Below are 18,380 nucleotides of genomic sequence, written 5' to 3' on the forward strand. Positions count from 1 at the left end.
CGCCATATCTCCATTCCTAATTGAGCTAGGAGGATGGTTCATAGCTCGTTGGACTCGGAATGAAGTCCTCTTTCCGATTCTACAATACAAAATGGGGGTTTTCATTTAAAATTTCACAGTTGCCACCCACCCCACCCCCAAGGGGCAGGGCAAATCTAGTGTGATATCACTGAATAGCTTTCTTTCACTTACTAAACCCCTTATTTTTTCGTTTTCCGATTCGATGTGTATTTCTCACGATATGTGGCCATTCCGGGACTTTTGGACCACCCAGTATATATGTGCTATTAGAAGTGAAATTTTAATTTTGTGTAATAAATGTAGTTTATTATAATTCAAATTTAGGTTTTATTCACCATTTTAACACTGAAATGCCACTTTATATACAACTTTTGATCCTAAAATATGCCAAGTTTTTGTACAAATATCTGAATTTTTTATTCACCATAAATATGTGGTTATACCCATTTTATTAGATCTATCCCACAATACTCAGATTAACACAAAGGACTCTTTCAAACTCTGCTTGTTAATACTAGTAACAATGCATATATTGTCTTTTAATTTGAGTATGTCATACCTTCACATGTATACAAATGAACAAAAAAGAACTGAAATATCATGTACAGTTTTGAAGAAATGGCACATTAATTGCTGCCACATAGTGCTTTCCAGAATGGGTTTCCATGTGTGGAAGCTGGCTTCCTGTCCATCCACTAAAGGTTAATAATTTGAACTGAATGTGGCAGGACAGCAATTTACAACCTATTATTTATTACATTCTAAATGTGAAATTTAAAACTTATTTAGAATGAAAAACTTCCGAGTTCTCAAAGATCAGTACAAACATGTTTGAATTGTGCTTGATATCTGATATTACCCTATTTTGTAATTTTATGTAAGAGTAAAAAATGGAAGTGTCTTCAAATGAGAATGCTGGGTTGAATTATTATAAAAACACTTCAGATGGAGTTTCCTTGTCTTGCCTATCACGATTTTATTTCCTACATTGTTTACATCTAACTTTGCAATTTCACTCTAAAGTGGTACTACAAAGAACTTACATGTTGTAAATTATTTAAGTAATAATCACATTGCTTTCGTGGAAAACAATGTTGGCAAATCTTGTCTTGCTTTAGTAGTGAAGTTCTCATATTTCACTGTGTACAGTCACAGACACTTTTGGCTTGTAACAATCCCATTAAATTTCAATTGAATCGTTACAACCCAAAAGTGTCCATGACTGTACTAGCACATTGTGCAAGATGATTCATGCTTGTAATTTACTACAGACCAAACAGTGATTGGAAACTTGTTTGTTCACACTTGTTATTGAACTTCGAACAGATTTACACAGGTAGTAGCAATTTATACTTTAACAACAATCTATACTGAGTAAGTCTTTGTACATCACATTTAGATTATATTAATTTCCAACACATATGCACTGTACAAGTACATATACAGAGTGCAGGGAGGGAGGGGTGTTTGTGTAGGAATAGGAATAACTTATAATGTTTTTGGAGTAAATATTCACTTTCTTGAATGATCACATAACCACCGTTTCACAAGAAAAATATTTATATCGAACTTAGAAGTATGAATCACTTCAACTTTTTATACCTTTCTTATAAATATTCAAATAAAAAATACAACACTTACCTAAATTTTGGATGATGTGAATCTGGTAGCTGTTCATGTGTAATTCCATCAACCAGTAACTGGCCTACAACTTGTGCCACTAACCGTGCAGCAGGTGATGGGAGTGACAGAGGATTGTGAATCTGTTGACCACGCCGCTGACGTAATGGGGAACCTACACATAACTGTAAATACAAAATTATGAAATTCATAGAAATGTAAACCAAATAGTTTGACAAATACAAAATATCAAAAATGAAGAAAAAGATTAAATACACATAGAGAGGACATTTCAAAAAGGACATAACCTATAAAGGATATGAGTATGTATTAAGAAAAAGTACACAATGCTGGGCTGTGGCAGAATATGTAAATGCAATTCAAGTTTTACCTTTCTTACTATTCTATGTATCTTTCATTAACCTTTAGCAGGCAGACTCGCACATACGTTTCTATCCTCTCCTGATGGGAACTTAACTTCTCAAGTGTGCACTTTTCAAACATGCACCTAAGTGCAAAAAAAAAAAAAAATTGTAGCTCGAGAACTAATTGCTGTAGAGATATGATATCTGTTTTTCTTTTCCCTTCTTTTCCCTAAACAACAAGGCTTTTAGTGGAGGTGAAATTTACAGGAGGAAGATAATCTACATTTTTAAAAAAAAATGGTATTCGGCATGCCTCTGTGGCCATCACAATAGACCAAAGTTAATGAAAAATGTAGCATGTAGTAGTGCTAGATTCCTACAACTTTGCCAAGTTGTATTGAAAACAGATAAACTTCTTGAGGCCAGCACACTGAAACGATTTCCAGAATTTTGTTTCTATTGATGCTGGATGGACCAAATTTGGAGGGAAGCAGGACAAAAGCCCACTCTTTGAGGATATGTAATGCCCATGCCCCAATTTGGAAACAAGGAACTGAAATTCGCAACATTTCCATAAGCCGTAATTTCAGCCAATTTCCAAAATTGGGCCTTTTGCCCCTGGGTCCCTATTGATCCATAATTGTCGCACCTTATTAAAGTGTTCCTTTGTTCTCACTAGTACATGTAAAAGTGAAATATATCAGCAAAAAATCTGCGGTTGAGGAGTTATATAAAATCTAACAGAGAACCTTTTCAAACTCAGCTTCTTAATAATAGTTACAATGGACATATTGTTTTGTAATTCAAGTATGTCATGCCTTCATATCGTATCATTCTAAAGAATGATGGGATCAGAACCAGTAACTTTGCAATTAATTGCTGGGTGATGTAAGCTATTCATCATTCATCCTCTGATGAGAGCACTCGTCATTGGCATGACGAGTAACGCTTGGCAATACGAAAGGTACAAATAAGTTTTAGGAACTAAACTGCTAGAAAGGACAATGGTCACTCGTTGGGTTTTCTGAACCTTTGAACCTGAATCATGGCTGGGTTATAGGATAGTTACCTGTCTAACTGACGAATGAAGATAATTATGATGAATAAAAATATACTAAGTCCTCTGTTGGCTTCTCTATCAGTTGACCAGAGCGTTGTCTCTCTTCTCCTCCACTGCTCTCCGAACCTCTACTCCCTTCTCAATTCCAATCCAAAGTCCGTCACCTCTCAGCTTGTCTCACCTCTATATTCCCTAGGCCATGGAGCTCTTCCTCCATGCCGAATCGTGTTTTTAATTGCCACTATGCAAACCGCTGACTCCATAGGCAGAAGAAACTACCTGTTTCCTGAATAGCTCAGGAGGTTTGCATAGCACAACACTGTGCATTGTTTACATGCCTCAGAGGTTGAGACAACTGAGAAAAACAAGTGAATGCCCTGGTCAACATGAAGCATTCAGAGAGGCTTTTATAAAATAAACATATAATCTTAGGGATTGATACGATATGTATACTAATGAACAACAAAGAGAACTGAAATATCATGTGTAGTTTTCAAGAAAAGGTGCATTACTTGCTGCCATGTGATGCTGGAATATCACAGTTAAAGCTGTAGGTCCAGTCATGATTAGCCTATCTGTGCATAAAATGGACTTAAAAACACAAATTCAAATGTCCGCTTACCTTTACAAGAAGACCAAAAAATTCAGCTATTGCACGACCCAAACGAGAAGACACTCCCAAGAGAGGTTTGATGTACTTCAACTGTTGAGCAGTCGGACCACGGGATTCCTTTTTCTTCTCACTCGAACTTCCTTCACCATCGACTTCCATGTTTACAGGAGGATCAGTACTAAGAGCTTCCATGGCTGATGTTACACCATTTCCTGGTTCTACTCCTGCTTCCAAATTGGACTGTAGAACATGAAAAAAAAAAAATTAGTAAAAATCTACTTCTCATAAATTCCACCATAATTAAAATAATGTGTGTTGTAAAACAATTAATTATTATATCTCCTACTTTGACAACATGGAGACAAATGGTTAATGCACAAACTCCTACTGGTCCTGGTCATTATTTATGCAAATCTCTGAAACATGATCATTAATTGAGCAAAAATTATTGCACATAACATGAGTTACTAAAATCCTCGCATATTTTAATGTATCTAATCCTTTAGCTGAAAACAAAATAAAAAGAAAAATTAGGCAATAGTTGTTAACATTAGAAAGAAATATGACAGAATGTATCCATTGGTTCATTTAAGGCTCGACTGGACCTTTGGCACCCGTAAGGGCAATTTTTTTCAAATTATCCTCTCCATTTGAAAAACCAATTCAATATTCCAAAATATGAAAAATTACATACGCTTAGAATTCCTTCTAGAGCACAGACGTCAATTTTCTCTGTAGTTTGATTTCGCTTATCTAGATATTATTACCAATAGTTTTGCAATTACATAAGTCTATTAAGCCCAGTTCAGTACATACCGGAAGCGCTTCACATCAGTTCATAGGCAAGTGCGGGGGTAGTGCAATGGAGGGGTGAGGTGAGGCAGGAAGCTGGCCCTCTTAAGCTAAAGCTCTGATTCTCTGTCATCTGCTGGATGGTAGAGGTCTCAACACAGGGTGCAGCGTTGCCACCACTTGCAATGCCCTTTCCGTTCTGTGGTTTTTAATGCATTGACGTTCCAAGGGTGAAAAGCTCGCTCTGAAATCCCTCTGCTTGTGTTTGTTATTGCGGTGTTGTTTTGTGTTTTCATTAGTTTCTTGATTTATTTGTGTTGCATTGTTGTTTTAATGTTATGTTTTTTTTTCGTTAATTATTATTTATTGTTGTGTGTGAGCATGAAGTGAGCAAAGGGTACAATGGACTGTATTTTTCTCCCGAATTCTACAAGAACAAGCATGGCCAATTAAATGTGGAAACACATAAAACGCATTTTCAAGAGAAATTACATCCAAATGTACTACCTGCTTCGGTCATTGGGAGGACAACACTCCTTATCATTCAATCAAAACAGAGAAAATCCCAACAAAATCAAGCACTAAGGTGGACATCCAGCTTTGGATGTTTTTAAAAAATGTAATTGCTACTTTTCATTTATTAGATGAAGGAACGCGCGTAAAAAAATATTTGTTCCGTTTTCTCGATTGAATTGAACAAGTTTGTTTAAAGTTTACTTTATTCTCAGATAAGCTAATCATGACTAGACTAAAATGGAATCCGAACTATTGTCAATATGACTCCACGGAAAATCAAACCCTCTAGTCGATTACAAGATGACATGGTTGATAACTCCACTGTCCTTTCTTAATTCTTGCACAGAGTTATTTTTCATTATAAATAGTACTGCTTGCTAATAGGCTATGTATCATTTAATTAACCTATGAGATTGTGCATTTACCAAAAGCATATATTACTTTCTTAACATAGAAATATTGTGAATATTCAGTAGTACAGATGAATCAAAGGAAAGCGAAAACATTGTTCATTTGCAGAAAGAATATTGGAATACTCCTGAGAATTGAAAGTAAACAATGAGTGCGAAGCTGTAAGCCATGCAGCGGCCCTTGTTAGTAACAGACTGTTCGTTTGTTTCAAACGTTGTCATTTTCCGACACTGGTCTGGTTCCAATGTCCATTCATGTTTATTAAAATTTCCAAGATATTGCTGTCTCTGCATTCAGCCCATTTCATATGTGAAACAAGATGATTGACATATTGAAATCCTGAAAAATACACCTGATCATTGCGTACGCTTTTACGTCCACCACCTCACATCCCTTCACCACTGAAACAAAAAAAATATATCTTGGCGTCAGTGGAGCGACAGCGAGAACGAAGTGCATACCGAAAGCGCATGCTGTTTTTTATTTGTTACACTTTAAACGTGGCAACATTTTCGCGCCAAAAAGGTAGTAGGACTTATTTCCGGTATGTACCGAACTGGCGTGAACAAGTCTGTAGGTGTGCTGCTGTCGCCTGTATGTCTGCGTATATGTCATCTGCTGTTCACCAGTGTTAATTGCTGCAGTAACAGAAGCCAGGCATTGTGTGCCTGACCACTATCTATGTTCAGTTCAGTCAGTAGCGTACGCAGGATTTTATCAAGCGGGGGGGGGGGGTTATTTCAAAAACTTTCTCCAAATTCACATTATCATTATTTTATTATACTTTAATTAAATAATAATAATAATCACAATTAATTAATAATACTTATAATTAATTAGCTGAATTACTACTAATACCACTACTACTATTAAGTACTAGAGATGTACATAAATATAGTATTTACGAAAGCAACAGAGCAATATCATTTTCTAGTCATTCGATTTTTATCAAATTCTGGGAGCATTTTTTTGTTTCTTTGTTACGAAATAATTGTCTGGTCAACGAGGTGAGACATTTTAAGTGTGAAGAAAATCCATAAAAACAAGAAAATATATTAAAATAAATTAAAATAATCAAAGTATGGAACTCATCCAAGGAGCTGCGGTGGTGTGGCTGGTACAGCGTCTGACAACCACGCGGGAGATCCGGGTTCGATTCCCGGAATTGGTTGGAATTTTTCCGGCTTCTTCCCCTCATAAATGGCCCCGATAATTCACATCTGGATTGTCTCTCTGTTCTTACCAACAAAACATTTTACAATAGTTAAGCTTATTGTCGTTTGAATAAATGTCTAGTCAACAAGGTGAGACATTTTAAAAGAGAGACATTCAAACATGCTGCGGTAAACAATGGGAAGGCGGCGGACTGGTGACTGTTCTTGTCCGCCTATCCTTTGTCTATACATTAGCAGCTTACAACGAACCAAGAACTTTCTTTAGTTAATTCTCATTGTTCACACAAAAAAATACATGTTCATTAAACAATGATGTACGTAGAGGGGTGGCTGATGGGATTACAGCTCCTACCGAAATTTTGAGAAAATCAGAATTTTCAAATAAAAATCCGTTAAGAACTTTAAAAAATCAAAATGTGTAAATGCGAAACATCTTTTAAAGTGAGTCCCGATTACCATTTTTGTCTTTGAATACAATTTTAATAGACTGAAAAGCTCGAAAAATACGAAATATTTTATTATGCATCCTGCCCTCCAAAACGAAGGCATGTGCTGTCCACATTTACTATTTCAGCCCATCCCGAAAAAAAAAATCCTGCGTACGCCAGTGTATTGAACATTGTTGCAACTGAGATACAAAACAAGTTTTCTCTCTTTTAAATCATAGTTGCTCTCATATTTTGTTTTCAAGAAAACTTGTTAATTTTCAAGGCTTTCTCTCTGAAAGACGCATGTGTTTGGAATGCTGTGCTTTTCTCCGTGCTGCATGGAAATAATAATTCAAATTATTATTATTTTTATTATTATTATTAGTAGTAGTAGTGATAGTAATAGTATTGTCCTAGATCTTTGACTGTGGTAAGTTGGGCAATTAATTATTTTTTTTTCACAGCATTTTTTATAACATTTCACAAGCTCAAGGGGGGGGGGGTTAAACCCCGTAACCCCCCCTTGCTTACGCCACTGAGTTCAGTTCATGGTTGTAGTGCATGATGGCGTAGGTTTTTTTTAATTTTTGTGTCTATTGGAGTGTGTGCTTTGTATTTGACATGTACTTTCTCAATTTTATGATTGGGGAATTTGATATGCTTGGCAAGTACGGTAGTGGGTTGGGCAGTTTTTGGATTTGATAGGTGCTGCTGAATTCTCTCACTGATGGGCCTGATGGATCTTGCTGATGTAATGAGCCTTGCACTCGAATTCAGCATCATAGATGCCTGGATTGTAAAAGGGGGAGAGGAAGTACCCTTTATGTTTGTTTAGTTGGTCAGCTATTTTGGAGGTTGGTTTGTGTGCTATTTGGATGTTGTAGGGGCGGAGGGCTTTGGTAAGGCGGTTGGATGTGGTAGGATGGTAGGGAAAGGAAACCACTTGGTTTTGTTACTGGGATCTGGTTGTGATGGTGGAGCAGGTTGTCTGACTTGGATTTCAGCTTTGCTGCACAATGTGGAGAGTTGACATTCAGTATATCCATGTTTTAGTGCCAGTTCCATAATGGCTATCTCGTCCCTCAGGTCTTCTTCTCTGGAACAGCAGGAGAAGGCTCTTCAGGCCATACGTTGGCCTTTTGCTTGGGTGGATGGTTGGATAGTGCATGGATATATTGGTTGCCTGCATCTGGTTTTCTGAAAACTGTGGTTGTGAATTTGTTTCCCCCGCGGCTGATGGTGAGGTCCAAGAAATTGATTTTGCCCTGCTTTTCATGTTTTATGGTGAATTTTAGTCTGGGGTGGATGCTATCTAGTTTTTCCAACAACAGGTTGATCTCTTCAGATTTTTTGTATATGACTATGGTGTCATCAGCATATCGTCCATATCTGATGAATTTGAGTTTCGGAGTTTGGAGTATGCTTTTTTCAGCCAAATGCATTACTATGTTTGCTATGGGAGCTGATAGTGGGTTTCCCATGGCAAGCCCTTCCAATTGCTCATAGAAATTATTTTCAATTTGAAGGAAGGAAAGTGGAAGGATTACCCACACTTGCATCATTGGGTTTCAGAACCTCTTTGGGGTTATTGTTACACGAGACCGCATCTGTACGAACAAAGCCTGGTAGACTTCAAAGACAACTAAACAGAAGCAGCAAACTCCTATGGGGATAATTTCACGTTACCTTCATTTGCACATGAGTTTGATCTGCATATGGATCTTTGTGTCACATACTTGCTGTTCAAGGAAACTTGAGTACAGATTCACTTAAGAAATGCACAACTATTTTTTTTTTTCAAAACCAAAAGTAAGTTGGAAAAGGTGAACGAACCTTTGAAAAGGAACACTTCTAGTGACTCAAAAACAATGGTATCAGCTAGTATTGGTGCAAAAATATCAACCGATACTTACAGATACAGATACCCCTGGTATTGGCCGATACCGATACATCGGTATTGGCTCACCCCTAAATTTTACCGATCTCATAATTTAGTGCAATATTTTGCAACATTGTAATAATTACGGACCCTGATTTTCCTCCCTTATGTATATATACCGGTATATTTCCAGAATGACATACCTTACTATCTGTTCTTAACAACTTATCCATGTCTGCTTTGCTTTGTTCACAACCTCTTGGAAGAACTTCTTCACTGCAGAGGGCCAGCAGCAGTGTACTCTCCCATACAAGCATTGTATACAGTCTTGTGAGCGACTTCAATACTGTTAAGCCAAATTCAGATCCCCAGCAACTAATTGACATGTTGCGGATATCACTCTGCAAAGAAAACAAGAAAATTATGGAAATAGTGCAATTACTTCAAAGTATTAATTGGTTGATTTTACTATCTAACCTAACATTCAATACATTTAACATCTCATCTCTTCCAGAAATTTCTTGAATAAACTTTTGCACATTTGCAATTTGACTATATGGTAGTATATGCAGCAAATGTGTGTACTACAAACAAATACGGTAAAATTATAAAAATTGACCATGTGACAAAAGTTTACCTACACAAGACATTGTCACCTGTTTTTGGTGTTAATGGTAAATTACATGGGTGCAGGCAGACAGACAACAACAGTGTACCTAGCCACAATTTACAAACTAAAAACAACAGAAACACGCAAAGTAACAGTGTAGAAAGTTCCAACAAGGATGATGGCAGTGGTCACCAAAATAAATAAGAGCAAAAATTAAAAAATAACTTCGCAGAAAATTGTGTACATCTCAGTGTTTACTAACATGTCTTTCAGTTTCCCGAAATATGAATAAAACAACATATAATGGATTTTTCGCTTGAGTTTTAACACGTGCAGGTGCATCAAATGAATTTTCAAGAAATCTAGCATCTAGTAGAAAACACACATATGCATACATACAAACATGAAAACCTAGTCCTGATCAACTACTATAGTCTTTGTACACTACTTTCCTGAAAAAGCAGCAAACATTTTAACCTTCAGCAGACTGAAACTTCTCCCATCTCCAGATGGTAACTTTTCAAGCAGGTGCTTTTCAAACTTGTAGCAATGTGAATAGAAAACCGTAGCTCAAGAAGTAATTGTCGTAGAGACATTATATTTTTTCCTCAGAATGACAGGGCTTTTAGCAGAGGTGAAATCTATACAATGCACCTCCAACTAATGAAAGTTAAAGGAGGAAGAAAATTGAAATTTTACCCAAAATTAAAAAAATTGGCATGCCCCTGTGATCTTGAAGGTCGTAACTAAATTTTATCACACTTCTTGTTCATTTGGGAAGGGGGGATCAGATTATTTACTCTAGTCCGAGGACTTGGCTTCATAAGCAATTAAATATAGATGAAAAAATTATCATATGAGAATTCATTATCTATTACAAATGATAAAATCATAGCAGTTCTTTATGATTAGTGGTTCAAGTTGCACTTCTTTTTCGTTGTTTTTTTTATTTTTGGTAATAGTATGAAATGGATTAGGTGTGTGAGGAGCTAATTATTTTATTGGAGTTGATGTAACATCTTGTTCTTTAGTTTTACTTAGGATTTGAATTATTTTTAAATTCATGTCATTTTCTGGAAGACCCTCAACTGTAGGAAAAGACACTCAAAACTGGAGATTGTAGACTAAAATTTGTTTGCTGGCAAAGAAAAAATCAAGGATAAGCATGCTAATGTTTACAATGATTTTTCACTGACTGAAGGCAAACATGAAACAAATGTAAAAATGACTTAGTATTACTACATGAAATTTTGAAATTTCGTATTTCCATTTTGCACAATTTATGGTTAAGTCCTATTAATTTTGAAGACTAAGGGTATGGTGTCTGGAGTGGCGATGGAACCTCGACGTGGTACTTAACCATAACTTGTGCAACGCGGAAATACGAAATTTCACGTAAGTAATTTTAAAATGAGTTTACCGCATCCATCATGAATGACTTAGTATGTTTATGACAAAGAATTCTTCATGCTATGAATTTTTGTACTGGTAAATAATTACATGCAGAATTTGTGTTTAATTCCCAGTCAGTAGACACACTATTGCAAAGTAACTTTTTTTTATCCTCCTTCATGCAGAAGTGATATTATTTAGATAAAGGCAACTCATAAAATCCTTATTATGTGTCAGTTTTCAATATGCAGAACAATGAAAAGGCAGGCACTGAAGCATCAGGTGTGGATTGGATATTTCTTCCACTCTCCTTCCCACAAATTTCAAATCTTACAACAACTGATGAGGATAAGATGACTGGAAATAAGGGTAACATCAATGAAAAAGTTCACCTTCTGTCCCCCCCCCCCACACACACACACACACTCACTCACACACTCACTCACACACACACACACACACTCACACACTCACTCACACACTCTCACACATTCACTCACACACTCTCACAAATAGATCAAATAACTGTTCTCATTACCTGTCCTGTACGACAAACGTGGACAAACATGACTATGTAGCCATGGGCTGCGCACATTGCATGTAACAAAGGAGTTGCAGATTGAGTAGTAAAAGCTTCTTCCAGGTTTGGAGCTGTTGCAATTTCACGGAGTAACACGGATATTTTGCCACGATCATCAGGATATATCAGCGGCCGCATTATGTATAATGATTCACTTAACAGCATAAGTCCCTGCTTCAACACCTGAGGCTCATGAGAAAGGTTCTGAAAATACAATTGCAACATAAAAGAATAAGATCATCATTCCATTGCATGAAACATGTTATTACAAATTATTAACACCAATCTCATCTGAACTGCAAAAATAATTATCTCTAGTTCATTGCATATTGCACGATTTGAACACCTCAAATTTTAGTGTCATACATTAATAGTTTGATACTTTAATTCAAATACCTTTTAATTATAAACTTTGTTTTGTGTCTCATTAATTTAGAGGCATGCATATTTAGTTTTTGACAAAAACACAAAATGTGAAATAACATGCTGTAATGTTTATTTTTTCATGTTTCTGAAAGGTGGGAGGTGCAATTTCCTCCCCAGCTTTATGATGAAATGATGCGAAATGAACTGCAAAATGCAATATAGACTATAAAACACAAAATTTTGAGTTTATTTACAGACATACTTTCTGAAGTTTGAATTATCCTGTGAGTTATGCAATTCACAGAAAATTGATTAATTCTGCTGTAAATATTTGAGAAGCATAAAATGGACCCCTTTATACAAGTACAAACTTAATACTCTGGTAACTACATAGATGTATTATAAGAAGGGATATGTTTATTTTGTGTAATAAGTACAGTTTTTAAATCACATTTAGGATTATATTCACAATTTTAAAACCAAAATGTCATTTCATACACCACTTTTGAACTGATTTTTCACCACTATAACACCGAAATTGTATTTTATTTATGGCTTTGAACGTGAAATTGACTTGTTTTGTACCAAAATTTTGAGTTTTTATTTACAAAAAATGTGCCTCTACTCATCATTATTCCTGAACACTTTAAGATGGACATTCATGTGAAATGACTTTCCATTATTTCCATAATATCATTCATCATTGTGCTCTTGCTTATCTCATATTCTACTACTTCAGTCCCTTTACTCTTCCATTTACCCTTTATATTTCTATTTTAACAGCCATTACATGGAGTTACCAATGAAAATATCTCACGATTTGTGGAACAAAATGATCAAAATAATATTGTTAGCCTATTGTCATAGAAAATCAGTTTCTTCCTTGGATGCAAGTTGAGGGAAATAGCAGATCTTGAAAATGCAGAAAACAATACATTGGTGATACTCTAATGATTTCTTCAACTAGTTCTTATGTAGTTTACATAGTATCATACATTTGAAATTTTGCGAATAAAATTATTAAATTGAATATTATCATTAATAAAATATTAAACTTCTCAAATTTATAGCTCCAAGATTTGTTTAAAACTATCTACCCAATATATTCTATGAAGCACCTTCACATCAGTGGCAACAAAATCAGGTAGCTGAGCACAAATGTACTGGTGTTAGGCAATGTTACCAAGAGTTAACAGGCACTGCTTGTTCCTGTACACAATGCTCCAATGTTTTTTGCAAAGCAGTAAGCAAGGGTTAACAGGTACTAGTTGGTCTGCAAGCAATGCTTGGAAGGCAGCATTGCTAAGCTCAGAGACAGGTTAATTTTGCAGCAGATTTTATGTATTAATCTACTCGAGAATGCCACTCTGGATCTTTCATGCCAGTCTTGCCTCAACTACAGAGCTGCTCATGTCAGACAATGAGAAAATCTGCAGTACTGCCAACCTCTAAAATGCATGAAAACCCACATACGCACATCAAGCGGAATGTATTTTTGCTTCATCTCTCTCCTGAACAATACAGTTCTTTAAGGGCTTCCTGCACATAAATTGTACAATAAATGTGTCATTTCTTAATATAAATTATGAAATATCTTTGAAATACGAGGTGGAGATTGGAGGCTGGAAGAAATAAAAAATATGAAAGTAAACTACGGACAAACATTGAATATAATGGTGAGTTATTACTTTTGGTTTAGAAAGAAATACATTTCACAAAAACTTGGTTTGACTTGACTTTGAAGAGCTTTTTCACTTCAGATGATGACTATACCAACACTGGCAAAAACAGATGCTGAACAGACCTCGGATTCTACTGTACAGCACGATTAGCAATGAATCACAATAAATGTTGGGTTAAAATAGTATGGTGCACAACACTGTTGTGATCCACTCCTTGATAACTATGTTCAAGTCCCCCTTAGACTCTCTCTTGTGCTTCAGTATTCCTTCTGCACAACCAACTGCCCAGTTGGGGTATTGGTGGTTCAAAGTTTGTCTGCTCAGCGATTGCAACTGATCAGGCCCATACCTGCTAATGCATTATTTTGTCTATATATTTCAATTTAAATAACTGTTTTGTTGCAAGCATACAGTTATGTCAGAATAGAACCAGTCTCAGTGGAACTATATTCTGAAGCATGCTAAGGTCTCGATATGCTAAAAGTTGCTGCAAAGTATACTGCTCCAATTATTTCATACCATTTGCACCAAACGAAACCTAACTTTGTAATTTCTGGTCATTCCAGCAAATATTAGTGCCATTTTTGTGTCATACGAGATATCATCCACAATTTCCACAACTGGTGCTATCTGAACAGCAGTTGTGGAAGCATAAAGCAATGGTAGATGGTAGTACTACCTTATTCTGGATTGCAGTGTACAAAATTTTATGCAGTGGGTGAACGTATTGACCACTTGTCCTTTTATTTGGAGTGGTGAACATGATGTGGTGATTTTGTGATGTGAAAGGAACAGCAAGTGGGCATCACATTTTGTATAAATCTCATGAAACATGAACATGTTTTGAGCTTTTGTTTAAGTCCACTTTATGCACAGAAAGGCTAATAGGGACTGACCTTAAGTTTAAAGTGGGATCCGAACCACTATGTGACACCACCAGGTTTTGCACGGGACCCAACAATGGTTACACAAGTGTTTGTGGAAGAATGGATTTCAAAGGTCGCTTTCAGTGATGAAGCCTTCTTGTCCAGGGTTATCACTGATGAAATGAAGGCTGGGATTGCAGTTATGACCATGAGACGAAGCAAAAATCCTCCCAATGAAAATTTCAAACTCGCCAAAGCCAAAAAAAGTAGGCAGGTGAAGAGCAGCTCTTCAGTTTCTGTGACATCAACAGAAATGTGCACAAAGAATATCCCAGCAGGCAAAACAGTCAATTATACCTACTGCTGTGTTGCTTTGAACAAACTGTGCGAAAATGTACGAAGACATCACCCTGCACTTTAGCAACAAAGTTAGCAACAAAGAACTAGCTTTTGCATCACAACAATGAATTGTTACTCTTCTTGTTCATTACAAACATTTTCACCAAAAACCACTATCTTATCCCAACCCACCCTACTTGCCTGACTTAGCTATTTTGACCCCTCTGCTCCCTTGACTGAAAATCATGATGAAAAGCTGTCTGTTTGGCACAACTGAGATGATCCAAGACAAAAGGCAGGTAGTGCTGAACACCCTCACACAATAAGACTTCTGGGATGCATTTTAAAAATAACAATCACTGGACCGGTGTGTACATGCTTACAGGGACTACTACAAGGGTGATGGTTGCCAATAAGTCTACTGATTTGTAGAGGCACATATTTTTGGTAAATAAAAAAAGCAAAATTTCGGTACAAAAACGGAGTCAATTTCGGGTTCAAAAGCGGTAAATAAAACAAAATATCAGTGTTATAGCGGTGAAAGAAATGGATGAAAAGTGGTATATAAAAAGACATATTGGTTTTAAAATTGTAAATATAATCCTAAATTTGATTTAAAAACTACACTTATTCCACAGAATTAACATATCACTTCTAATAGCACATTTATGTAGTTATCAGAGTATTAAGTTCATTTCTGTGTAAAGGAGTCCATTTTTGCTTCTCCAATATTAACAGCAGAATTAATCAATTTTCCGGGAATTGTATAACTCTCAGGATAATTCAGACCTCAGAAGGTGTCGCGTCGGTGAATAAACCCTAAATTTCATGTTTAAGAGTTAATTTCGCTTTTTGCAGTTCATTTCGCATTATTTCATGACAAAATATGGTCACAAAATGCACCTCACACCTTTCAAAGACATGAAAAATTAACACTACAATGTGTTTTTTCAAATTTCGTTTTTTCGTCAAAAACGAAATATGCATGCCCCTACTGATTTGCCATCAGCTGTCTAATTTAATGGTCTTGAGCATAGGAAGGAATATATAAAATGATAATCATTAGAGCCACATATTTATGGTGAATGAAATATCAAGATTTCGGTACAAAAACAAGTCACATTTCAGGATCAAAAGTAGTACATAAAATGGCATCAGTGTTAAAATGGTCAATAAAACCCTAAATTTCCTGTTTAAGAGCTTATTTCACATTTTGAAGTTAATTTTGCATCATTTCATGACAAAATATGGTAGGAAAATGCACCTTACAGAAACATGAAAAATAAACATTACAGTGTGTTATTCCACATTTTGTGTTTCCATCAAAAACAAAATATGCATGCCTCTAATAATCACTACAGGCTGCAACAAAAACATGGGGCAATACTTCAGGAATGTATTCCTCATGCGTAGAGAACAAAAAAGTTTGTATCAACGTGGGTCCAGAAATGCATAATTTGAGAGTAATAAGACCTGTAACTAACAGGTGGTAATAATAAAAGTTTCCCTACAGGGTCCTTGGGAGCCCATTCAAAGCATTAGATTGCAGTGAAACTTGGTACAGAGGCTACCTAGACCATGGTGAAGTGAATGTTGATGAAAATGTTCAAATTTACACCATCAGGTGGAACTGGGGCACTTAAATCTGGCGGATTTGATTTTTGTTATTTAGCGTCGCTTTTCTGCCATGTTTGGCTAATAGCAATGATGGAGATGAGTGATGATGCTATGAAACTGATGAAGGGACACACTCAAAGAACACACTTGCACAGGACAGAATTCAAACCTGGGACCCTGGGCATCATAGCATGCTGTGTTAACCCTGTAAGTAAGTAATTTGCAAGTGGCAAATCTCTTCCGTAGAGTGACATCTCATGGTAGAAATGAGAAATAACTCAATATTGAAAGAAGCAGGTCATTAGATTATCTTAAGCAGAAGAGATTAGCCAGAAAATGTTGAGGATGGATATATCTACCACACACACTTAAAGGGTTAACCAATCTGCAACCGAGGTTGTTGCTCAAATCTGGTGCACAATGAAATAAATCCTGTGGCTGAATCATTGATAACACTGTGTTATGCTTCCAAAGGTCATTTATGTAGACATCGCACATATTGAACACTGCTGTACTGACAAACTAAAAATAACATTTTGCATGTCAGACTTCTGGTTGTTATTTCAGTTATCAGCAATTGTTTCCACATGGTCTCCATAGCTTCTATGCTAAGTTTCATCACAATCCGATGCTTCAAATGGGCTCCAGGGGGATCTGTATAGGAACTTTAATTATAACCACCTGTTACTTGAAGGTTTTATCAATCTGAAATTACACATTTCTGGACCCATGCTGACACAAACATTTTTTCTTCTCTGTGCATGAGGAAACCATTCCTGAAGTATTGCCCTGCATTGTTGTTACACTCTGTATACAAAGGATACATCAGTGTAAAAAATTCAAATACTATATTCCGACATTCAAAAAAGCATTCATTCAACTACTTGTTTAATAATTTACAAACATTTCAGTTTACTAAAGGAAAAGATATGGAGATTTACACTTCAACATAGATAAGAAAAGAGGTAGGAAATCTCTGTAACTAATTGATTTATAGTGAAAATCAAAAGCATCCAATCTAAAGATTTCAGTCACCATGCAAAACCAAATCTGGGATTTCTGAAAACACATGATTATTAAAACTTCAAAGCACAGACAAAATTACTGAAAACTTACCAATATGGATTTACAAACTGAGGCAACAGCCTGAGGTGCAGCCGTCACAGGATAATCCACTGGCAAGTTTGGCAATCCCAGAATGGTAATAAGAGGCTCCAGTCCTTTCTGTGCTACAAATTCACGGCAGTGGTCATCCGTTGAATTGTTGCTTAATATCGCATCCACAAATTTCATCTGAAACAAAAATGGAGACATTTGATCATTATATTTCACAAACTCTCACACATCTCTTTTGAATACCCCTTTCTTTATGGTCTGAAAATTTATCAAAATATCATTAAAAATTAAAGCAACTATGTAAACAAGAAGGGTGGATTAACTGATTTACAACAGAAAATCATGAAAAAAAAATTACAAATATGAGAAAAGAGAAAGAAAGAGAGAGAGAGAGAGAGAGAGAGAGAGAGAGAGAGAGAGAGAGAGAGAGAGAGAGAGAGAGAGAGAGAGAGAGAGAGAGAGAGAGAGTGTGTGAAAGTGTTAAGTGAATGTTTAAGTATGGTAAAGCAACAGGTCGGGGTTGCTACAGTATCTTGATTATGAAATTCCCTGACATTTTCAGGTTTTCCAGTCCGAAAATTATTATTTTTTCCAGACGTGTTTATCCTCACGATTTTTGCTTTTGAACCTTCTGTTTTTCAATTAAATATATAAGTGTTATTAATATTCACTTTCACCACTTTTTTAAACCAAATTTCATTTACATGCAAGTGAGCATTCGACGACCAATGTAAAATTACAATCTGCATCAAAATGTGTTGGGTGCTATAATCACTTGAGTCTAGCCTTCAGGCTAACGTAACAGAGGTGCATTATTTCACCATAACAAATCTCTGTGATCTAAAAACAACCAAGAAAGTTCAAAAACAATCTTCATGAACCATACAATTTTTCTTCATTTCCTAGCAGATAATATGCAACAAACAATTCAT

General features: G+C 36.0%; 1 protein-coding gene across 4 annotated transcripts in view; it reads right to left on the reverse strand.

Annotated features, from left to right (window-relative positions):
* The window catches only part of HUWE1 (HECT, UBA and WWE domain containing E3 ubiquitin protein ligase 1), a 286,413-nt gene that overhangs the window by 182,108 nt on the left and 85,925 nt on the right, over nt 1–18,380 (reverse strand). For all 4 annotated transcript variants that reach the window (XM_083117661.1, XM_083117662.1, XM_083117659.1 and 1 more), the window contains exons 14-18: nt 17,449–17,625; nt 11,421–11,666; nt 9,084–9,281; nt 3,689–3,919; nt 1,663–1,826 (exon numbers count right to left, since the gene is read on the reverse strand). In XM_083117661.1, the coding sequence (XP_082973787.1) occupies nt 1,663–1,826; nt 3,689–3,919; nt 9,084–9,281; nt 11,421–11,666; nt 17,449–17,625 (1,016 nt within the window). The remainder of the gene's footprint in view (nt 1–1,662; nt 1,827–3,688; nt 3,920–9,083; nt 9,282–11,420; nt 11,667–17,448; nt 17,626–18,380) is intronic.

This window comes from Lepisma saccharinum, chromosome 2, assembly GCF_977018435.1.
Source record: "Lepisma saccharinum chromosome 2, izLepSacc3.1, whole genome shotgun sequence".
Lineage (NCBI taxonomy): Eukaryota > Metazoa > Arthropoda > Insecta > Zygentoma > Lepismatidae > Lepisma > Lepisma saccharinum.